The sequence below is a fragment of the Suncus etruscus genome, chromosome 18 (assembly GCF_024139225.1).
Source record: "Suncus etruscus isolate mSunEtr1 chromosome 18, mSunEtr1.pri.cur, whole genome shotgun sequence".
NCBI classification, from domain to species: domain Eukaryota; kingdom Metazoa; phylum Chordata; class Mammalia; order Eulipotyphla; family Soricidae; genus Suncus; species Suncus etruscus.
Window position 1 is genome coordinate 56,111,986 of NC_064865.1, and position 25,399 is coordinate 56,137,384.

The 25,399-nt window shown below is 40.8% G+C and overlaps 3 protein-coding genes across 3 annotated transcripts in view; 2 read left to right on the plus strand and 1 right to left on the minus strand.

Annotated features, from left to right (window-relative positions):
- The window catches only part of LOC125996117 (histone H2A type 1-B), a 949,462-nt gene that overhangs the window by 170,784 nt on the left and 753,279 nt on the right, over nucleotides 1-25,399 (minus strand). The window lies entirely within an intron of this gene.
- The window catches only part of LOC125996127 (histone H2A type 1-C), a 363,461-nt gene that overhangs the window by 93,035 nt on the left and 245,027 nt on the right, over nucleotides 1-25,399 (plus strand). The gene's annotated exons all lie outside the window — the stretch shown is intronic.
- The window catches only part of LOC125996066 (uncharacterized), a 28,872-nt gene continuing 11,218 nt past the window's right edge, over nucleotides 7,746-25,399 (plus strand). Inside the window, 2 exon segments of the mRNA XM_049765026.1 lie at nucleotides 7,746-8,058; nucleotides 13,784-14,120. Coding sequence (XP_049620983.1) covers nucleotides 7,747-8,058; nucleotides 13,784-14,120 — 649 coding nt within the window. The 5' untranslated portion in view covers nucleotide 7,746.

The window sequence follows — 25,399 nt, forward strand, 5'->3', positions numbered from 1 at the left end:
CAGGCAAATTAAATTTCATGCCTGTACTGCTGGACTGGCATTTTAGTAACGGGTAATTTATTTGTCCTGTTGGAGAAATAATTTTGTTTCAGAAAATATAAAACAAAAGGAAGAAACATTAAACAAGTCAGTGCTTTGTTGATATTTTAACCTCATATTTTGATACATACTTGTTAGTTTTTTAATCAGCTCAATACTCTTCACACTATTTATGACCATCTTGTTTTGGAATGTATTTTCTGTGTAATTAAATAAGTGCAGGAATTTTCATGCTTACTGTTTTGAAGTATCCCTGGTTGCCTTGTCTTTACTGGCCTATGGTGTGATAAAACGATCTACAGAGATTTTGTGAGAAAGATATTAAGAAAGCTATTAAGCGCAAGGTGGAAAGAGTGTTCCTCAAATAAAATAGCTTATGTTTAAAATAAATTAATTAATTAAATTAAATTGAATGGTGGAATCATAGAAAGATCATGCTGATTTGTTGGATGTTGTTTTTTAAGCAGTCCAAAATCTAAGCTTAGAAGAAAAGTGTAGTGATCACCTGTACTGTCATGGAAAAACTTCCGGTTGCTCTTCCCAAGATAAAAAGTATGTAAGTTACAGAAGGAAATTTTTGTTTGACAAATTCAGTCTGTTTTGCAAACTTCCAGATATCAAAATAGATTTTGATATATACATGAGTTTTCTGAGATGACACTTCCTCTATTTCTATAAACATCTCACCTAGACTAATCAGTCCTATGAATGTATCCCTGATGTAACTCCATCCTGGATTTATGTGTACCTACCTGAGACCCTCCCATTCCGGGGATGGTCTTGAAAGGTTATATAAGGCCTTTGACCCAGGGGCTGAGGCCCTTTTGCTCTTTTGGTCTTTGGCCAGCATGGAGGTCAAATGGAAGATGGCTGAAAGGAGTTAAGATGCAGGGCTAGCTAAGAATAGCAAATACTTAAAAGGTTATGATATAGACCACACATGTGGTGGATAGGGCATAAATAAAGATGATGCTTCCTGATGCCTGTCTCTGGATGAGTCTGATTCTGCCCTTTACCTAAACCTGGGACCCGCCAAGCAGAATGGGAATCGCGGAGCCACATGGCCTGGGATGGCAGAGAATAATCCATCCACCTCTATCCTTCTCCATCATTAATTATTTAATGCTACACCTAAATGTGGTTATTGAAAACTGAATACCTGCCTCATGACAATTAAGCACAGGTTATTTAAGGAACAAAATAATAAGTCTTGAATTGAGTTATAGGGTCCCTATAATAGTTTCTTTTTTCATACTAGTCAGTGGCTTTACCTCAATTGTAAATGTTTACAAAGGGATCATTGTTCTACAGCAGACTGTATTAAATATTCCTTCTACTTACAAAGCAGGAGGATGTAGAAATAGAAGCAGGAGGATATAGAAATAAAAGCTGAGTGCTAGTAGTTCAGATGCTTTAGTGTTGGTAAAGACTGAAATAATGCCCATGTTGAGTGGGATATTTTGATATGTGATAAAAATCATTGAGGTAAAATAAAATAATCGTAATTAACTAGAAGATCAGAAGATATGTCCATCCAATTTTCCAGGACAAATCATATGTACTGTGTGTGTGGCAAGAATTGTATATAATTGCATTTTGTTCTAACTAAAAGAATTTGTAGAGAAATCTATGCGATATAATTTGTCCAGATGGGTTACATTTGGGGAAAGCAGTTCTGAAGCAATCCTAAAACTGTTTACTCATTTGAAAGTCCTCCAAAAACAATTCTTGGAAACCATGGTATATGGAGTAGAAAGTAAGAAGCTCCCTCCGGTATTTGGAGGGAATAACTTTAAAAAATACTTAAATGGCTACGTCTACTTGTTGCAGTTAAGAAATAAACATTTTTTTCACATTTTCAAAATTATTTTATTAAATTAAACAAAAAATTTGGCATAATAGAAAATAATACCCTAAATTCCTCTCCCCAAAAATTGGTGAAGGCAGATAGCCATCCAAGGTTTGGAACATTACAGTTTATTCTTCAGACGTGGCTGCAGCCATTCCTGTAGGCAATGAAAGGGTACTGAGAGATTGCCAAGTGCCTCACTGGTATTTGCTGCTGACACCAGGAAGTTCTTTAAAAATCTGATAGTTTGGGCCCAGAGAGATAGCACAGCAGCGTTTGCCTTGCAAGCAGCCAATCCAGGACCAAAGGTGGTTGGTTCAAATCCCGGTGTCCCATATGGTCCCCCATGCCTGCCAGGAGCTATTTCTGAGCAGACAGCCAGGAGTAACCCCTGAGCACCGCCGGGTGTGACCCAAAAACCAAAAAAAAAAAAAAAAAAAATCTGATAGTTTCCTGATCAGTGACCAGCTTTGGTACTTCCATGAACTTCATCCAACTTCCTCAACTTCTTTGTTCTGCTGTAATCTACGGAGTAATGAACTCACTGCCAGCACAGTGAGCATTGGTGAGCACTGGTGGGCTCGGGCATGGGTAGAATAGATGGCATCAGCACTTTGGGAATGTAATGAAGAGGGAGAGCTTGAAAATATTCCAAATTCACAAGTAGCAGCAGCCTTTTCTCCCTTACTTAAAATCCTTGACTCTTTAGCTTGATGTTCTTTCCTGCTAATCTTTAGTTCAATCCTTGACTATTCTCATTCCGTTGTTTTGTTTTCTTACTGCTTCGTTCTTGATTCCAGACTCATTAATACCCAGATCCCTGGAAGTGAAAGATCTACCTAAAAGGGAATTCTAATTTTAATTTTTCATTTATTTTGAAGTAAACATGGAAAATATGGGAATGAATCCAATGGAAGTTAAAACAAGAAGGGATAACAATGCTGGATCAGAACAAATCAACTCATATGAATATCCAGATTCTATTCTACATTCAATATCAGATCCAAGTTTCCAAGTATGGCTACGTAGACCCTGAATCTAACGAGCAGCAGTGAGCCACTGCATGACTAAAGTTTAGGTCCAAGTTTCTTCAACTGTGGCACCTGACTGTATATGGCCATGATGTGATATACTGTGGGGGTAAGGCTCACATGCAGCAATACGAAGGGCTCAAGGATCATTCCTGGTGTGGTCTGGGGACCATAAGGATGCCAGGAAATAAATCAGACCGGCTATGTGCATGTAACATGGCCTACTTTCTCTAACTACACACAAAAAACCTTAAAGTTAGAACCTGGGTGTGGGAGCAGACCCAATGGGTGCTCAGGACTTCATCCTGGTTCTAAGCTTAGGAATCACTCATGGAGGAGTTGGGGCACCATACTGAGATCAGAACCTGCTAAAACTATTTCTCTGGCTTAAATAATAATTTATTATCAGTAAATTTTTGACTGGTATACTTTTTTTTATAACCACAGTCATATAATAATTTCTTGGGCAAAAAGTTGGAAATTAATATTTTAGAAGTGCCTCAGACCACAATTACACAAGCAAATAGCCTGCAGATCAGATCTGGCCTGTCTCGTTTATGTAATTAAATTTCATACCCTTCATGTATAGCACCATAGTGCTCTCTTGCCAAACTAGGAGCATAGTAGTTTGAAGAGATTATGTAATCCAAAATCTAAAAATATTTAAAACCTGGCAAAGGGTTACTCCTACTCCTGGCTCTATGCTCAGAAATCGCTCCTGGCAGGCTCGGGGGACCATATGGGATGCCAGGATTTGAACCACTGTCATTCTGCATGCAAAGCAAATGTCCTACCTCCATGCTTCTCGGGCCCCTTTAAAGAATATATGCCAAATATTCTCATACTGTGTTCAGAGAAACTTTCAGAAAATCAGTAAGGTAAAAAGTGTTTTCATGATACTACTAAGATGACATGTCTTTGACACCTGATATTTGCAGACCATAAATTATAGTCACCGACAAATTACACTTTTAGTTACAATACTTTTTACTGCAATTCAGGGAAAAAGAAAAGTAGGTCTATTTTGGAATTGTCATGAAGACTGCGATTAGCCCCCCAAACCAACCTGAGCACATAATTTTTCTTTAGATATGTGCAATGACATGAGAAAGCATTCAATTACAAATAATGCCAGTCTCCTAGAAACATACAATTACTTAAGTGTGTTGTTTCACCTACATTGTCACAGTAGGCTATTTTTACATAAAAAGATTACAATCTTTGCTCAATAACAAAAGTGATTTCTGATAGTGTATGCAATAACACATACCGTGCCTGCTTAGTATGTGACCAACCCAGGTTTGATCCCTAGTCCCATATGATCCCTAGTGATCCCTGAGCACAGAGCTAGGAGCAAGCCCTGAGTACTGCTGCATGTGGCCTACAAAACAAAAAGATAAATTTATACAATGAAAAGTGTGAATCTATAAATAAATTAATTTTTAAGAGTACATCTGTAACTGTAAGTACAGAACTAATGCACTTTCCTAAGCACTGGTGAATTAGCACATTTTCTTAGTCTGTGTTTAAAATGTGTTAGAATCAGAAAGAACAGGAAAAACAAAATGACTTGGCATTGTGTATTTCCCTATCGTACCTTAGGGAGTATCCCTTCCTAATTCTGTCCATTGCCTCCAATGCCCAAGAAGACCCCAAACAAAAACAAAAATATATCAAAGGCAGGGAGTATAGCACAGTGGTAGAGCACTTTTTTGTTTTTGTTATTTTTTATTAAAAAACTTTATTGATTGATTGATTGATTGTCTTTTTGGGGCATACCCCACGGTGCTCAGGGGGTACTGGTATGGTACTCCTGGCTCTGCACTCAGAAATTGCCCCTGGAATGCTGGGGAACGATATGGGATGCTGGGAAATCAAACTGCGTTGGTCGAATGCAAGGCAAATGTCTTACCACTGTGCCATCTTTCAGGCCCCGATGGTAGAGCATTTGTCTTCTATGTATGAAGCCATGCAAATGTGCACACATGTAATCATCTGAGAACCACATGACAATTTACAAGTGACAACTTACAACACAATTCAAAAATCATGAGTCAAAAATATTGTTATAGCTCAACTCATGAAGCTCACCACAAACAGGGAGGAGTTTAGTTACAGAAATAACTACATTTTGAACTGTCCTAATAATGAGAATGTATGAAGGAAATGGAGAGCCTGTTTAGAGTACAGGCGGGGGTCAGGTGGGGAGGAGGGAGATTTGGGACATCGGTGATGGGAATGTTGCACTGGTGTTGTTCTTTACATGACTGAAACCTAAACACAATCATGTATGTAATTAAGGTGTTCAAATAAAATATATAAAAATTGTTCATAAAAAATAATAGTTAAATAGAAAAAAAGAAATAGAGACAGAGAAGAAATGAAATAGAAGAGGAAAGAAAGAGACAGACAGGAAAAGTTGAGGGGCAGGGGTCAATGGTATTCTGGTACACACTGTAAATAAGTGGTATTAATAAATAGCAAAACCACAAAATAAAAAGCATTGAACATCAGATCTTCAAACTTCAACAACCAAACTTGATGTGGTTGTCAGGTATCAAGTAAGAAGTGGGGGATAGGGAAACCTGGAAATAAATCTGGAGAGAAGTTGACGGTGGTGGTGGAATTAGTACTGGAACTGGAGCATTGTGTAAAAATCAACTATGAATAAGTTTGAAAATCATAGTGCTTTCATAAATATAATTTAATATTAAAAAGAATTATTCTCTCTATTGTATGTTTTTGAACATTGATTTCCAGGTCATGAAAACAAAAGCTTTTATTATTTTCTCTAATTGAACTTTACAAAAATATTGTCTTCTATTGCTTTGATCCTCATGAGGAATTTTTCAGAGAGAAGGAATAAGTGTGTATTATTCAAACTGCCATTAAGCCCAATGGGAAAAATTACAAGAAATAAATTACCTCATGGTTTATTTATGTTTTTAAAAATTAAAAAAGAAAAAAGAAAAGAAATAAACTTGTGGGGCCGGGTGGTGGCGCTAGGGGTAAGGTGCCCGCCTTGCCTGTGCTATCGGTTCGATCCCCCAGCGTCCCATAGGGTCCCCCAAGCCAGGAGTAACTTCTGAGCGCATAACCAGGAGTAACCCCTGAGCATTGGCATAGCCAGGAGTAACTCCTGATTTTGCTGTTATATCTGAAATATAGTTATGTGATGTTCTGATTTAAAAAGAATAATCAGTTATCAGTTGAATTACTATCAGATAGTTACAAATTTGTTCATGAATGAGTTTGTCAGACAATATTCCAGTACCAACCTTTCACCAGTGCATATTTCCTGCAACTAATATCCTCATTTTTTCTCTCTCAACCACCCAGTGTGGCTTTAGGGCATATTTTCATGCCTCTGTGCCTATCTGTCTACCTGTGCCTGTTTATCTGTGTCTGTCTTTCTTTGTCTCTGCCTCTCTCTTTCCTCTTTTTATTTTATCTTTTAAGAACAATAGCTTGCAAAGTTGTTTCTGATGAGGCATCATGCATATCACTTTCCCTCCTTTTATAACCCAGTTCATGTCCAGAGTGGTTATTTCCAACTAGAATTGTCATCATGGTTCCATCTCTGCCCTAATATCACTCTCCCTCTCTTTGTTGCCAGCTTCCTACCATGGACCAGTCCTCCAGGTCTCATCTCTATTGTCTTTGGATATCATTACCATATTGTCTTTCACCCACAAATGAGTGCGATCATTCTATATCTATCCCTGCCTCTCTGGCTCATTTCTCTCAGCATAATTTTCTCCATGCCCACCCACCTCTGAATTTCTAACAGTGTTGTGGGGGTTGATATTCCCAACCAACAGAAGAAATGTAAATTGAAGGTGACAGAACATGTCACACAGCACTATTGGTCCCTGGATGTGAAGCCAGTGTGAAGAATGTGGGTGACCCATCCTCTAACTCCTACAAATCCCATTTTGTTGCTCAGAACCTTTTCCTTACAATCCATGTCCAACATAAATACCTTAGTTTGCTGAAGAGTGAACTTTAAAATCTTATAGGAAAGGACAGAAACAAGGCTCATTTCTACATTGGGTTTGTTTGTTTTGGTTTTTGATTTTTGGGTCACACACGGCCACATTCAGGGGTTACTCCTGGTTCTCTCAAAAATCATCCCTGGCCGCGGCTCTGGGGACCATATGGGATGCCGGGATTCGAACCACTGACCGTCCTGAATCGGCTGCTTGCAAAGCAAACGTCCTACCACATACATTGTTAATTTTTTTTTTTTTATGGTTTCTGGGTCACACCCACGGCGGTGCTCAGGGGTTACTCCTAGCTGTCTGCTCAGAAATAGCTCCTGGCAGGCACGGGGGACCATATGGGACACCAGGATTCGAACCAACCACCTTGGGTCCTGGATCGGCTGCTTGCAAGGCAAACGCCATTGTGCTATCTCTCCGGGCTACATTGTTTAATTTTTAACAGCAGGTAACATACACTTCCTAATTCAAAAAAGAAGCAAAAAGATTCTGATCACTCTTTAAATAAATGCTGCCTGACAGCTGTTATTCTTCAAATCCTCGATAATCCTGAGAACTCTGCATTTTTTTTATTCTTTAAAAACGTCACTCAAAAATGATCTGAAGAATTAAACAAGAATTCAGAAATCGAAACAATTCAGAACTCTGAAATCTAAATCTTCAGGCTCAGGCCAGCAACAGGCACATGTGGGTGGAGCTAAACCCAGATTCTTTCTCGCCCCGCCCACCGACTTCTGGTTCTCAACCAGGTCCGCACCAGGGGTATAAATACAGTTTTCGGTTGGTCTTAGCACCAAGCTGAGTTTTCAGCAGTTGCGAAAGAGTCATGTCTGGAAGAGGTAAAGGCGGGAAAGGCCTGGGCAAGGGCGGCGCCAAGCGGCACCGCAAGGTGCTGCGCGACAACATCCAGGGCATCACCAAGCCCGCCATCCGCCGCCTGGCCCGCCGCGGCGGCGTCAAGCGCATCTCGGGGCTCATCTACGAGGAGACCCGCGGCGTGCTCAAGGTCTTCCTGGAGAACGTCATCCGCGACGCCGTCACCTACACGGAGCACGCCAAGCGCAAGACCGTCACCGCCATGGACGTGGTCTACGCGCTCAAGCGCCAGGGCCGCACCCTCTACGGATTCGGGGGCTAAGTGTGGTCACCCCGCTAACGTGATTTTGCTACCATCGCTTAATTAAAGGCCCTTTTTAGGGCCACCCACCTTCTCACTTAAAAGAGCCAATAACTTGCTTATGAGTTTAATGGTGTGGAGGATTATGTCTGGAAAACTACCTGATTGGGCCTTTCATCAAAAAACTTCCTTGCAATTCTTTCCTGATATTCCCTTGTGGCCTTATCTAAAGGTATTCGTGTGCTGGGTATCAAGCCTGGCCTCTGGGAGATTAGAAACGGGGCTACAGCAGTTAGGATTCTGTCCTAGGCCCATCATCTCCCATGCTTGTAGGCATAAAGTCTCTGAATAGCTAAATCACCCTTTGAAAAAGCCCTTTTGGGGAGATGTGGGAGATAATTGAAGCTACTATTCGTTTATCACTAGTAAATATTTATGCCCTACAGGCTAGAGCCAAGTATCTTGCTCTTAAGTTCTTGCATGTCTTTAAAATCAGCCTCTTGATGGCCAATAATTTAGTCATTAACCTTTCTGATTTTACACCAACCTGTTCTTCCAAACAGTACCATACAACAAAGGGGGAAAGGATGAATATAAGTAATCTTGTGTGGTGACTATATATGATTTATTACAACTCTTTTGCTGGCTCGGATCAGATATTTGTGCTATCAGAACCCAGGACTCTAGAAACGGTGGTAAAAAACCAACAGCTCCAAACTAGGAAGAAAATGAAACCGTCTACCCTACAAAACACGAATATAAATTTGCCATCTACAAGCTATTGGAAGTGAATCCTTTCCTGAGCAAGTGATCCAAGAGACCTCCAGCCCTGGCTAATTTGTTAATAGAGTCCAAAGAAACAAACTAACTGCTTTAGCCAGATGCAGACACATTGCAAAATATAAGTTTGTGATTGGGGAGCCATGCGAGTTTGGGATAATAAAAAGTCATATGGGAGGCAAATATGTATTCCATGTAAAAGATGCAATGAAATATATGTGCTCTTTCACTACTAGAAGGTTCACACCTAAAAAAATGCTATGCCGTCTTCACAAGTGCAGGTGAGATTTTGGAACTTGCAATCAGTATTGTCCACGTATTGGTGTCTTCCCTTATTAGAAGTCCTATAAGCCAGACGATTTTAAAAGTGACGCTGATTTATCTCTGTGATCCATCTAATTTGTCCTTCATTGGTACAGATGGTCAAATTTCTAAACAGGAATACATGAAGGTCATAGCTTTCTGTAGTACTCCCCGCACTTATATACTTGATTGGGGGAGGGGCGGATAATAAAACTTTACAAAACCAAAAACAGGGGCAAAATAAATATTAAGAGCAAGTCAAATTTCAGTCTTCTGGGGGCCAGAGAGATAACATCGGTAAAGCATTTGCCTTAAACGCAAAAGGACGGTGGTTCAAATCCCAGCATCCCATATGGTCCCCCGAGCCCGCCAGGAGCGATTTCTGAGCGTAGAGCCAGCCATGAGTGTGACCCAAAAAGAAAAATGAAATTTCAGTCTTCTGATGTCTTAACATCGCATGTGTAGTGTTGACGGTCAGTAACAACCTCTAGCCAAACACAAGCTTACCCAATAAACTAGTCTACAATGTAAGCTTGAAGAATTACCTTTGAAACCATAGTTTTGGTCTAAGGTCTCCCCTCTCCCTTGAGCAAGACACAGTCCAGCCTCTTCAGTAAAATGGCATTGAAGTTGGTTTTCCTTTTTTTTTTTTTAATTACTTTATTTAAACACCTTGGTCATCCCTTTTTACAAGACAGATAACACTTGCTCAATTGGAAGCATTCCTGGGATTGCATCATATAATGAATGCAGTAAACAATATCTCTAAAACAATAGAACAATCACTAATATTTAGAACCCTACAGCTTTTTCATTTCAAAGATGCCCACCGTAAAATATGTAAGATATATATAAGAAAGAAGTTGCACAAGCAATTCAAAGAATTTAATAAGCAGGGTCTCCTTGTTAGCAGCTCATAGATGCAGCCATGGGGATTTCCCTGAAGTAGGTGACTGGCCTGTGGGCTTGCTGATCTGTGAGAGTCTGCATGAAAGACAGAAATTCTGTACATAGAGATTATTAAAGTTCTTGAGTAAATGCCTAAAAATGCAGCCTATAGCAAGGACTTAGATTACAAGTAAGAAACTGGGTTTGGTTAACGTAGAACAAGATGTTAAAGAATTAGAAGAGCAAGTGGCCAAATAGAAGTGATCCTGAAGTGATCCTGAAGGCTGAAAATAAATTAAGTCTGGCAAGAAAAAATGATGCAGTGGAAGCCATGGGAGCCTTTATAGAAGAGCCTTCTACCAACAAATGGAAATGTCCAATATAATCATCATTATTTACTGTGCTGACAGGAAACTGATGTAATTGAATGTTCTGTTATAATTTGAAATTTTCATATCATTGACATTTCATGATCAGGAAACTCATACAGAAGGCAATTAGTTAATATTTTTACATTGGGCTTTAAGGAAATAAGCAATATGAGTCAACTTTAAATTGTCAAGGCAAATTTATTTTGCACACACTATTTCCTTTCAAAAGAGAGGTAATAGGAAATCTGAAGTTGAACAATCTCAAGATTTTCTGTATAGGAATCATACAAAAGGAACATGTAACATTTAAAATTTCTGAATAATATAAACTTTTTGATTATTGCTTAAATACATTGATGGGCCAATGAAATAAGTCATTCTCATAAGATAGAATTCATTAAAGTTAAGGAATTGATTTAGTGTTTTAAATAAAGGTTTCTTATATATTGTAGTAACTAGAAAAACTTCCTTTTGTATCATTTAAATTGGCTTTGTAATCCTTAGCCTTTTAATATACATAAAAGAAGAGATATTAAGAGTTTGCAAAATTTGGGCCCGGAGAGATAGCACAGCGGCGTTTGCCTTGCAAGCAGCCGATCCAGGACCAAAGGTGGTTGGTTCGAATCCCGGTGTCCATATGGTCCCCTGTGACTGCCAGGAGCTATTTCTGAGCAGACAGCCAGGAGTAACCCCTGAGCACCGCCGGGTGTGGCCCAAAAACCAAAAAAAAAAAAAAAAAGAGTTTGCAAAATTTGGAGTTGGAGACACAGTATGGGAGTTAAGGCTGTTCTTGCGTTTGCGGTTAGCCCTTGTTCAGTCCAATGCACTGTTTATTGTTCCATGAACACCACCAGTAGTAATTTCTGAGCCAATTTAAGCAAGGTGGTTAGTCAAAACAGAAAAGTTTGTCTGGCAAATGCATAGGCTTGTTAAAAAACATCTTATTCTTAGAGATATAATTTCAAAATTGACTCACTAAATAGTTGTCAGTTTTTCCAACTTGAGTCTAAGTACATATTAAGTTTAAGGTAAAAAATAAAATCATCGGGGCCGGGCGGTGGCGCTGGAGGTAAGGTGCCTGCCTTGCCTGCGCTAGCCTAGGACGGACCGCGGTTCGATCCCCCGGCGTCCCATATGGTCCCCCAAGAAGCCAGGAGCAACTTCTGAGCGCATAGCCAGGAGTAACCCCTGAGCGTCACAGGGTGTGGCCCAAAAACCAAAAAAATAAAATAAAATAAAATCATCTTTCATGTGTCTTCAAAAATGGAATTTAAAAAGTGTAGTCATACTGCACACAATTAGTTCACAAACTATTTGCACACTGAATTTTAACTTGATGCGCTCATATTTTTTTCTTACATACAACAATCCTTTTATGAGGCCCTCTTTATAGTGATGCTGGAAACATCTTGTCATCATAACTCTGGACTTGGAAAAGTGAGGGCTCTCGCATCACGAAGCTTCAACCCATTGTAAAACACTGCAGGTAGCAGGCAGATAAAAATGGAGGCCTCAGCCTCGATGTGCTTTGGCCAATTCTCTGGCCAGTAGGTGGCGCTCCAAGCCCAGCATATGACAGAGGATCATAAAGCTAGGCAAGATTGGTCCAGAGCTAAGTTCCTTCCAGGAAGGGGTGGGAGGGTGGAGCTAAGAAATAACTTCAACTCTTTAAAAGATGACTTGCCCATTTTCGGTTTCTAGTCAGTCATCTGTGTTCCACGTTCTAAACTGTTAACTGTTAACTTTTTTTTTTTTAAGTTTATGGTCATGAAACCGCTTTGAACTGCAGTTACTCAAGGGTTTCAGGCATTCAAGGGTCTATCCACCACCAATTTCACCACTAACAATCTCTCCACCGCTACCCTCTCTTTATCAATGTCCCCATTTCCCTCCCCCAGTCCTTCGAGTTGGCCCCCTTTCGCAGGCACAAAACAAATTTAAAGCATATTACTTGCCCTAAGAAAATTTAGAATGGCAAATGCAACTATCAGAAAATAAATAAGTCAATCTGTAAAGGTGGATTGCTATGTATCATGAGATATGATGTAATGCCTGCACTGGTTTAAGTAGAAATGCATTTAACTCCGGTATTTAAAAATAGCGTGCTGACCCTTATTTTGTACTCCTGTCTCATTATGGTAATAATCCTGTCTTCCTGGGCAGTGATAAAGTCATTTTATTTTATTAATGCTTTTGGGAGAGATGCTGAAAAAACAAGCTGGTCAAGAAGGTTCTGGCCAGAGATTTTTAAAATTACAAAGCAGATATTACAATACCAAAAAAAAAAAAAAAAAAGAATCAAGGAAAAATACAAAATAGAGCAAGTAAATGCAAACTATAGCTCCCAAAATGTTCCAATTGATCCAAAATTGGTCAGTGGATTTCAGTACACATTTTAGTATTCCAAATATGCTTCTTATAGAATAAAAAAATGATATAGTCCTACATTGATTGATTTTAAATATAATAGTTCTAATTTAACATCACTCACTGTGAAAATCCATTTTATTAAATATTTGTGTGAAAATAAGTGTGATCTCCACATCTTTATCATAAAAATCAAATATGAATTGTCATGTACAAATTCAGCAAAAAGTCAATTCTCATTTGTGAACCACCACTGTCCTTTTAGTGTTCCCATGCTGAAACCTGTTCTGAGGACTCTTACACTAGACCTGACATAATGTTAAATGTATCAAAATAAAACAGCAAATTGACACTAAGTCAGACTCGGAGCTAAGTATATGTGAATGTAGAAATCCCATTAGGTTGTCTTAATAAATAGCATACTTAAAAGTCCATTCCACAGATAAAATAAATTCTGTCCTGTCCTTACAATTAAAATAAGAATAGAGCGTGAAATCCCCTGATTCAATGTCACTATGTACCTAAAATATTACTGTGAAAGATTTGTTATCCACTTTGTTAAAAAAATAAAAATCATATTAAAAAATAAAAGAATAGGCGTGAGAAGAAGAAACAAAACCAAGAAAAAGTAAAATAAATTTTAATAGAAAAGACAAAGCAGTGTCTGGATAAAAACAGGTTAGGAAAGTATAGAAATTCCTGCTTACATAAAACATCTAAACAGGCCACAAACACCTAAAGATGTTAAATGAACACAGCACTAGAGGTTTACACAAGGATTCAACGTCTGTTCAAAAACCAACTGCAGTTGAAAGTTGTTCCCTTGGAATTTCAAGGGTTACAGTGCCACTAAATAAAATGAACCAATCAGAAAAGGGCAGAGAACTGACGAACCAATCCTAAAACAGGAACTCGTCAGTTCCGGGCTTTAGCACCACCCCCTTTGAAAAATCATCCAATCAGCGCAGATCTGCCCTTCTATAAATACAAGAGCAGCGCGGCCTGACCAACGGTTTCCCCTAACCTAGCAAGTAGAGTATATCATGGCTCGCACCAAGCAAACCGCCCGCAAGTCCACCGGCGGGAAAGCTCCCCGCAAGCAGCTGGCCACCAAGGCGGCCCGCAAGAGCGCGCCGGCCACGGGCGGCGTGAAGAAGCCGCACCGCTACCGGCCCGGCACCGTGGCGCTGCGCGAGATCCGCCGCTACCAGAAGTCGACCGAGCTGCTGATCCGCAAGCTGCCCTTCCAGCGCCTGGTGCGCGAGATCGCGCAGGACTTCAAGACCGACCTGCGCTTCCAGAGCTCGGCCGTCATGGCGCTGCAGGAGGCGTGCGAGGCCTACCTCGTGGGGCTCTTCGAGGACACCAACCTGTGCGCCATCCACGCCAAGCGCGTCACCATCATGCCCAAGGACATCCAGCTGGCACGCCGCATCCGCGGGGAGCGCGCCTAGATTCCCTGTCTCGGTCCCAAAGAACCTCTCCACCAAAAGGCTCTTTTCAGAGCCACCCACAATTTCATTTGAAAGCAGTTGTAAGCACTAGGATTATACACCGTTTCTGTGGGGGGCTTGTCAGAGCACTTTTACCTTGTAAATGATGTCCTGTGTTAATGCTCCAGAATAGAGTGGTCAATAATTCTTGAAAGGTTATTTGAATTTTTAAATACTTGATCTCCATTCATAGATTAATGAAAAGGTGTTAGGTGGCAAAAGGACAGCCAGTTAGCCTATAGCATGAGAATCTGAAGCTTAAAGGGAAAGCTGACAGCTTTATATCTTAAACATCCATAGCCTGAATATTTGAATATGTGATATTGGATGGCTATTCCACCATAAGGTCAGTTGTTTTCTATGCTATGTGCGATTTAGACATACCGAAGGTTTATTTTTTGTCTTACCAGCTAGACATGAAAGCCTAGCTGAGCTAAGAAGCATACTGTATGATGGTACATAAGTTAGACTAGTAAATGAAGTACAATTGAAATTGGGCACAAATTACCATTGATTTAATGATTGGATACCAAAGCAGCAAAAAAAAAAAAAAAAAAAAATCTAGTAGAGTCCATGTAATTTTAGAAATGATGTCTTGTTTGCCAACACAGAAAGCCATCAGCATTTCAATAATTGTGATGAAAACTAGTTCCTGTAATAAACTAGGAATACTTCAATATGCCACAGCAATTCAATTATTATCAATTATATAGTGTATGCATTTACAAAGTATATTTATTCATATTAGTATAATAATGAGTAGACATATTTACATGGTAGCACTTTATAGATAAGAGACTCAGATAAGGAGAAAAAAACTTTTAGTTACTCCAATCTTAAACACCATAAACTTCTCTGGATGGTTCTCTTTATAAAAAACTGTCATAGTGGAGCCTTAGCGATAACATACCAAGTAAGCTGTTTGCATTACACTGGCCAACTCGAGTTCAATCATTGGCATCCCGTGTGGTGGCCCCAGTACCACCAGTAATGACCCTGAGCACTTCTGGCTGTGTCCTCTTCCCTGAAAAAATGTCACAGAAAAAATGGATGTATTTACATATAAGCTAAAGAGTAGATTTTTCTCTTTTTTGGGGGGAGGGGGGTATCACACCCAGCAGTGCTCAGGGGTTACTCCTGGCTCTGTGCTCAGAAATTGCTCCTGGCAGACTCAGGAGACCATATGGAATGCCGGGATTTGAACCACTGTCCTGCATGCAGGGCAAACACCTTACCTCCATGCTATCTCTCCAGCCCCTGATTTTTGGCGTTCCCACATCGAGATTTTTCTCTTTGGTTTTTTGATCACACAGTGATCTTAGAGATTACACTGTCTGCATCTAGGTATTCAGGGGTTTTACAGGATGTAAGTTATACAATCCTGGTTGGAAGTGTGCAAGGCCAATGCCCTCTCCACTATACTATCAGTCTGGCCTTCAAGAGAGGATTTTGTTTTGTTTTGGTTTTGGTTTTGTTTGTTTGTTTGTTTGTTTTGTTTTTTGTTTTTGGGCCACACCTGGTGGTGCTCAGAGGTTACTCCTGGCTATCGGCTCAGAAATAGCTCCTGGCGGGCACAGGGGACCATATAGGACGCTGGGATTCGAACCAACCACCTTAGGTCCTGGATCGGCTCCTTGCAAGGCAAACAACGCTGTGCTATCTCTCCAGGCCCAAGAGTGGGTTTTGAAGACACATTTGACAGGTTCAGTGACTACCCCTAGCAGTATTGAGGGGACCATATCAGTGCCTAGGAACAAATGCAAGACAAGAATGTTAACCCCATGCTATCTGGTCCTCAAAGTTTTTTGTTTTGTTTTTTATAGTATCTATCATATCTACTATATATATATATACTATTGATGTATATGAAACAAGATTACAAACATGTTTGTAGTTTGGTTTCAGATATAAAAAAGAACAAGCACCCTCTTCACCAGTGCAACCTTCCCAGCACCAATGCCACCATCTCCCTCTTCTCTCCCCCCACCTGTATTTGAGATAGGCATTCTACATGTCTCACTTACTAGCATTGTCATGATATGTTAGTGTAGTCACTTCTATAACTGCACTCACCACTCTTTGTGGTAAGCTTCATATCATGGGTCAGTTTATCCAGCATAGTATTTTATTGTGTATATGTACTAAAGCTTCTTTCACCTATCACCTGTTGTTGGGCATCTGGATTGTTTCTAGATTCTGGCTATTGTACATAGCACTGCAATGAATATGGGTGTACCCAGGGAATTTTTGTATTGTGTTCTTGTATTCCTAGGGTATATCCCTAAATGTGGAATTTTTTGTTTGTTTGTTTTTGGTTTTTGGTTTTTTGGTCACACTTGGTATCGCTCAGGGGTTACTCCTGGCTCTGTGCTGAGAAATCGCCCCTGGCAGGCACGGGGGACCATATGGGATGCTGTGATTCGAACCACAGTCCTTCTGCATGAAAGGCAAATGCCTTACCTCCATGCTATCTCTCTGGTCCTCCTAAGTGTGGTATAACTGGCTCAATTTCCAGTTTTTTGAGAAATCTTCATATTGTTTTCCATAAAAGCTCGACTAGACAGCATCCCCGTAGCAGTGAATGAGTTCCTTTCTCTATTCATCCCTGCCAGCACTGATTGTTCTTGCTCTTTGTGATGTGTGCCAGTCTCTGTGGCATGAGATGGTACCTCATTATTTTGATTTGCATCTCCCTAATGAAAGAGTGCAGACTTCCCTTTTTGCTTGAACTACAGCAGCCCAACACCACCCCTATGTCCTCCCACAGAAAGGGCCTAGCACCACAACTTAACCTTATCTAACTTCCAAGCAATCTAATTTTTTTAATCTATAAATCCTGGACACATCAATAGTTTATAGTAGTGTCTGTTAACCCCCCCCCCAACTTCCTATTCATCCCACTTGAATTGTCAGCCCCACTCAAAATGGGGATGGGCTGCTGTTGGGAATAAAGAATAGGGCTAGCTGGTGGGAGGAGAGGAAGAGCAGATGTAGGAAGGGTGCTTGGAGGGCAGCAAAACAGAGACTGCATGAAAATCTTAGCTGAGAAGACATGTGGAGAAATGAACATTGCTGTTGGGGCATTGCAATAAAGCTGGATATCTCCTAAAACTTCAACTGGCTGCCTGTGGATCATTTCTTCCCATTACCCTGCAACCTTTAGACCCGCTGTCTAAGGGGCTCCCAGGTGCTGAGCCAAGCCAAGAAAGGCCTCATCCCACCACACTAGGGCTCTATATTTTATATTTAAACAATAGTGTCAGCTCAGTAGTGTCACAGGTTACATAGTAATCTACCCACCTCAGTGAGCCTGACCAGTAGCACAGAAGGTTCAATTTAGCATCAACCTCAGTCCATTATATCCTTAGACAATGACTCTAGTAACTCCACAGAGAGATAAACTGATTATTTAAAATTGATCTATGCTGGGGCCGGAGAGATAGCATGGAGGTAGGGTGTTTGTGACTCCAAAAACCAAAAAAAAAAAAAAAATCATTGACCTGTGCTGATCTAACTTTGGGTAATTCCAGTAAATAAATAAAGTAAATTTATGCCTGTATGGAGGGAGACTTTGGTGGTGGATTGGTGACTAAGACTAGTGAAGGGAGGGGTCACACTGGTAGTGGAATTGGTGTTTGAACATTTAATGCTTCAATGATTGTATTATGAGCAAGTCAGTACATCACAGTGTTCTAATAAAAATTAGGGGAAAATGCACTTATGAAAAATAATATTCAAGGCCCGGAGAGATAGCATAGCGGTGTTTGCCTTGCAAGCAGCCAATCCAGGACCTAAGGTGGTTGGTTCGAATCCTGGTGTCCCAATGGTCCCCCGTGCCTGCCAGGAGCTATTTCTGAGCAGACAGCCAGGAGTACCCCTGAGCACTGCTGGGTGTGGCCCAAACACCAAAACAAAAAAAATATTCATATAAATAAAAATATAATTGTACTATATAGATTTTAATAATAATACAGTGTTATATTTTTATACTTTTTGTTTTGTTTTGATTTTTCTTTGGGGGGCACATCTGTTGATGCTCATTCTCCTAGCTATGCGCTCAGAAATCAATCCTGGGGACACCGGGGGATCGAACCTGGTCTGTCCTAAGCTAGCGCTTAGGAGGCAAATGCCTTACCTCTTGTGCCACCGCTCCGGTCCCTTTGAACTTACTTTTAAAGAACATTCTAAACTTTCTAGCTTTACTATAAGAGAAAATCTTAATTCTAAAGGAGTAAATGAAGTTTTCTATCATATAAATCAAGTGTATCTACTAGAGCTGAACAAATACATTAGCAGTTCAGTATCTTGGGCTGTAGTTTTAGATTTTAAAAGTCAATCAAGATTATTAGAAAACAGAGTCAGAGAGATAGCATGTAAGTAAGGCATTTGCCTTTCATGCAGAAGGTCATTGGTTCGAATCCCGGAATCCCATATGGTCCTCCGAGCCTGCCAGGAGCGATTTCTGAGCTTAGAGCCAGGAGTAACCCCTGAGCGCTGCCGGGTGTGACCCAAAACCCAAAAAAAAAAAAAAAAAAAAAGTTATTAGAAAACATGAAAATCCCATCTTCTCAAAGATGCATAGCTAATATAAGCATCCTATCAATGTCATTAAAGCACAGTCTGGAAGAAATTGGAAATGTGTTTTAATTAGGCAAATATATTCATAGAAATTGTACTGGAAATGGAAAGATTCTTGAGGTTAAAGTCTCCAAGAAGTAACAGAGAGGCTTGTCTTCAGATACCTTTTTTCTAGTACTTATCACCATGGAAAGGGAATGTCAGGTGAATAGATAGATATTCTGAAGGATGAGAAGTTCCTGTCTCTCCCCTGATCCCTTGGAAATATGCTGAGTATATCATGTCACTGCCCTCCTCTAATGACTGAGGATATAGCATACAGTCATCATTCAGACATAGCAGAACAGTGATAAAACATCCTCTTCTTTCAGAGGGAAGAAAATCATTCCCCCTCTCATTATGAATAATGTATTTTCTCCTTCTTCCATAACAGATGAAAAATCCTGCTTTGCCCCATTTTTCTTTCACATTTCTGACTCTGTAAATCCTCAATACCTGGGTTAGTCAATCTTGCTATTTATCTTCCTGTCAAAACTGGATTTGGTCATTCATGTGTAAGGTAACCCTTCCCCAAACTTTCTATTTCCCTAACCTCTTTTTTTGAGATGTTGATCCCAGCTGGGTGACACCTAAACCTGGGATGGGGCAGGCTGTTTTAAATAAAGAAGAAAAGAGTCTAGGGGCCGGAGAGATAGCACAGCAGTAGGGCATTTGCCTTGCATGCAGAAGGATGGTGGTTTGAATCCTGGCATTTTATGTACATTATCGAATTCCAGGAAGACAAGGCAGACAAATTGTTTGTGCCTGTCTTTTCTGCACTGTACTTCTTACACAGCTTGAGCTAACCCCCAAGGTCCGCAGACAAATGAATCATGGCAAATGGATGTTACACATGCTAACCTTTTGCCAAACCTTTTTTTTTTTGCCCGTGTACAAATTGACATTTATTCTCCTTTTATATGGGCTGCTCCTCTGACTTCTGAAAAAGCTAAGCATCATTTGTTCCTTTTTGTTACAATGTTTTCCTGTCATGGGCATTCCCCATACCTTCAAAACTAATGAAGGCCCAGCCTATACTAGTAAAATTTTTCAATCCCCTACAATCCTTGGGAACAAGGCATTGTTGAACATGCTCACAAAACCCTCAAAACTCAGTTATTGAAAAACAGAAAAAGACCATGCCCCCCACTTAACTTCTTATCCCTAACATTATTCTCTTTAAATTTCTAAAGTTTATCTCAAGGAGAACCTTACACAGCTGCTGAACGACACTTTTAAGAGGGTGCACAGGTTCAGAAATCAGTTAATTTATCTGCCAGGGTAAAAATCGTTGAAGAAAGGGGCCGGAGAGATAGCATGAAGGTAAGACGTTTGCCTTTCATGCAGGAGGTCATCGGTTCAAATCCCGGCGTCCCATATGGTCCCCCATGCCTGCCAGGAGCAATTTCTGAGCCTGGGCTCAGGAATAACCCCTGAGCACTGCCGGGTGTGATCCAAAAACCACACACACACACACACAAAAAATTGATGAAAAATGGATAGAATAACCCCTGAGCACTGCTGGGTGTGACCCAAAAACCACACACAAAAAAAGTCAATGAAGAATGGGTAGCAGATAACTTTCTCATCTGAGGAAAAGGCTATACTTATGTCTGTAAAATCACCCATGCACCATATCTCCAAACCCAGGTGAACAAGTCTAAAACAGAGTCACTGCACAAAATAATCCAGACTGAGGGTGAAACATTAATAGTATGGCAATCTTCTGCCTCCTATGGAGAACTGTAACTCCACCCTAGATTTAGGTGTACCTACCTGAGACCCTCCCATTCCGGGAAGTGGTCTTGAAAGGTTATATAAGGCCTTTGACCCAGGGGATTAGGGCCTTTTGCCCTTTTGGTCTTTGGCCAGCATGGAGGTCAAAGGGAAGATGGCTGAAAGGAGTTAAGATGCAGGGCAAGCTAAGAATAGCAAATACTTAAAAGGTTATGATATAGGCGACACATGTGGTGAATAAGGCATGAATAAAGTTGATGCTTCCTGATGCCTGTCTCTGGATGAGTGTGATTCCAACGTTGATGCTTCCTGATGCCTGTCTCTATATGAGTGTGATTCTGCCATTCACCTAAACCTGGGACCCGCCAGCTGAATGGGGGTTGCGGAGCCACGTGGCCTGGGATGGCAGAGAAAAATCCATCCATCCTTCTGCATCCACCACCATCACTAATTAATTTTTTTTTTTTTTTTTGGTTTTTGGGTCACACCCGGCAGTGCTCAGGGGTTACTTCTGGCTGTCTGCTCAGAAATAGCTCCTGGCAGGCACGGGGGACCATATGGGACACCGGGATTCGAACCAACCACCTTTGGTCCTGGATTGGCTGCTTGCAAGGCAAAAGCCGCTATGCTATCTCTCCAGGCCTGCTAATTAATTATTTAATACTACATCCGGCGCTCCGAACTCTGACCTGAAACCTGGACCCAAGAAAACAGCGAATATGGTGAGATTTCTGCTCTTCTGTTTGATTTTGGCTCTTTTCAGATGGAGTCAGCCCAAAGTGTTTGGCCACGTGAAGCCATGTTCAAAGATGGCTGCGACCCCTTCTAGAGGCAAAAATATCAGTGAAACAGGGGAGTTGAAAACTTGTATCACTCGCACCCTAGACTCAGGACTGAAACTTTGTTGCCGAAAATCCTTTTTCCAAAAACCTCGGCCTCCTCAGATACTGATGGAGGGCCTTAACTGGAAAAGGTTCAGAAAGAAAAAACTTCTACAAGCGGACTGATTTTCTCAGAATGACCTTCGGCTTGAATTTGGACTTCGACTTTGAAAATTTCGGAATGGGCTTTTAGTTTGAACTCAACATCCACACATGCCCTGAGGGGAAAAAAGCTGCAAACAAGTTGCGTTGCGGCAGAAGTGATCAACCAACAGTGCCAGTCCTGCTGCAAAGAAGCAGCGGAAAATCTCCTAATCATCTCAGAAACGCAACACCTGCGGCTCTGCTCTGCTATGGAAAAGCGGCGAGCCTGGGATCCACCCTCCAAATCAGAAAGGTGAAACAGCACAAGCGAAATGGCTGTGGGACCTGGGACCACACGGTCAACAACAGCGCGAGCCAACCATCTGCGGGGCCTGGGACTATGGAAGTAAACCATGTGGTGAGAACAGCGTGGGACAAATTAATCATCTGGACATTTGGTTTTAGGTGAAGGAATTTCACAATTGGTGTTGGTAATGGGAAAAAATTAGGTAGTAGTGTAAAAATTTAAAAAAAAGGGAGTAATAACAGTTTAGCCCATTTAAAGATCTTATTTCTAACTGCCTGCATCTTTGTCTTGATTAAGTCATTTTCTTTATAATTTAAATGTGTTTTGTTTTCCAGTTAATATTCTCAATTGCAAAATGTTTTGCTGTGTGTGTTTTAATGTACTTACCCTGTTTTTAAAATGTATGTTATGTATTTATGCTGTAATACTTGTGTGTAGGGAAGGTTAATAGGAACAGAAAGTTCCCCCAATATAGTTTAAAAGTATAGGAACATGAAAGTTCCGGAATAGTGCTTGGTAGAAAAGCATTAAGAAAATATTAAGTTACAGGTGTATAGTATATTTTGCAGAAATGTTATGTTTTTTAAAAGGGCTGGTATGTTAATTTTCACTCTGTTACGTTGTTGCATGAAAATATTAACCCACCTTTGGCTAAAGGTGGAGTCAGAATTACAAAAGGTTCTTTTATATTTCAGAGAAGGGGGAGATGTAACTCCACCCTGGATTTAGGTGTACCTACCTGAGACCCTCCCATTCCGGGAAGTGGTCTTGAAAGGTTATATAAGGCCTTTGACCCAGGGGATTAGGGCCTTTTGCCCTTTTGGTCTTTGGCCAGCATGGAGGTCAAAGGGAAGATGGCTGAAAGGAGTTAAGATGCAGGGCAAGCTAAGAATAGCAAATACTTAAAAGGTTATGATATAGGCGACACATATGGTGAATAAGGCATGAATAAAGTTGATGCTTCCTGATGCCTGTCTCTGGATGAGTGTGATTCCAACGTTGATGCTTCCTGATGCCTGTCTCTATATGAGTGTGATTCTGCCATTCACCTAAACCTGGGACCCGCCAGCTGAATGGGGGTTGCGGAGCCACGTGGACTGGGATGGCAGAGAAAAATTCATCCATCCTTCTCCATCCACCACCATCGCTAATTAATTATTTAACACTACAGAGAACAACCTGACTGCCAGAACTATAGTTTTTGTTGAGTACAGAGACCACCCCAGGTGAAGGAGAAAGGATAGAGTCAGGACAGATAGCTCAGGCTATCCTGAGCCTGTCCGACCCAGTTTTACATATAAGACAATCTTTGTTTTGGGTGAAACCAAGTTGTAAATAAACAGATTCAAAGAAACTAGGGGTGATCTTTGTTTTGGTAAAATAAGGTATAATCTAATAATATGGCCAATGTGGCAACCCCACCAAGAAACTCTGGGTCCCATTATGCCTTGTCAGAAGTTGAATCCACCAATAGTCATAAAGGCCTCTAGCTCTTTCAACATGAAGTCAGCTACTCCCAGTACCTCCTGAACCTTAAATAATAGTACTCTTGGAGCCGGAGAGATAGCATGGAGGTAAGGCGTTTGCCTTTCATGCAGGAGGTCATCGATTCAAATCCCAGCACCCCAAATATGGTCCCCTGTGCCTGCCACGAGCAATTTCTGAGCCTGGAGCCAGGAATAACCCCTGAGCACTGCCGGGTGTGACCCAAAAACAAACAAACAAAAAAATAGTACTCTTCTCTTGTAGACCCTCCATGCCTCAGTTTCAGGATGAAGAAAGAACCTTTTCCTTTTTTTTTTTTTTTTTCTTTTGGTTTTTGGGCCACACCCGGTGACGCTCAGGGGTTACTCCTGGCTATGCGCTCAGAAGTCGCTCCTGGCCTGGGGGACCATATGGGACACTGGGGGATCGAACCACGGTCTGTCCTAGGCCAGCGCAGGCAAGGCAGGCACCTTACCTCTAGCGCCACCGCCCGGCCCCTTTTCCTTTTTTAATATTCTAATGCTTTTGTTCACAGAAGTTTATGGAAAGGGAACTTCGATGCTCTAGACTTATATTTCAGTGTTCTAGACTCTTATTACAGTGTTCAACGGAAAAAATGCTTAGCAACTTATGAAAACTGCTTTTGTAATCTGTATAAGAAAAGCTTATATTTATTGAAATGTATTGAAAAAGCTGATTGGTTTGTATGTATGCACTATCTAATAATGTATGCACCATCTAATCTACGACACTTTTACAGCCAAGTCTACTCTCACTAGCAGTAATTTCTAGAAATTAGCTATTACAGTAATTGGCTTAAAATTTCCTCACCACGTTAATTTGTATGAATGAAGCATGTTGACCCATTCCCATTAACCCTTAGATGGGTCAGCTGTACAGCTGTAGCAAATTTATTGATCAACCACCATTCTCCCCATCTCACCTGCCAATTAGCAAAACCTCTATTACTTTCCTACGCTCACCTATATGAATTTGTTGCTTCCTTTATTATGCCCCATTGCCCCTACAGCTCAACACCCCTTGTGTCCTGGAGCACCACCACCCTTTCCTTTGTACCCTTTCTACTTCACATCACTGGGTACTGCCAGTCAAACTCAGAGTTGGCTTTTCAAATAGGTTCTTGCTCAAGGAATGATCTCAGTACAATCACTCCACCCAATAACTGCAAGACACTTTCCATAGCCTCCCTGACTGCTCTCAACCAACAGATCACCTCCTTACCTGTAGCAGTAATCCATATTCCACCTACCTTAATCTGATCACAACAGACTAGGGGGGCTTGTGTATTTCTTTATATGTATTTCTTGGGGGAACATTGTTGTTGCCTTGGACTTCTCCAGCAGACAAAAGGAAACGTGTGTTTCTTCATATGTATTTCTTGGGAAACAATGTTGTCATTATACCTATGTATCTGGGATAAAAGAGTATAGCATCCACTGAGGGATAGATACTACATCCTAGTCATAGCCCCCTGGTGCCCCAATAGTACTTTTTGGCTATATTGTTTTCCTTTTTTTGTGTGTAGATTCAGTAAAATGGGATATTAGAGGTGTTCCCATCTACTAGAACCAGGTGGGTCCTAAACCCTTAACATGTGCCATATTGGCTTTACTTAAGCTTCAGTTGCTCTGAGATTGCCCCCCCCCCTTTTTTTTTTTGGTAACCCCTTTTGTCTATAGAATTCACTGTCATATAAATACTCAAATATACATTAATAAATTGTGGTTTATTTTGTTAATCTGTGCAATGCTGTATTTAATTCGACTTGGTTGGGGAACATAGCTGGCTATGTTCAGGGTTTACTCTTGGCTCTGCACACAGGAATTAATCCTGGGTGTGCTCAGCGAACCACATGGGTGCCAGAGATCAAACCAGAGATCAAACTGCAGTGAACCATATGGATGCCAGAGATCAAACCAGAGCTTAAACTAAAACCAGAAGCATACAAGGCAAGCACCCTACCTGCTGTTCTATACAATCTCTGGCCCCTCTCTAATGCTCTCTTGACTACTTAAACAATCAGGTTGA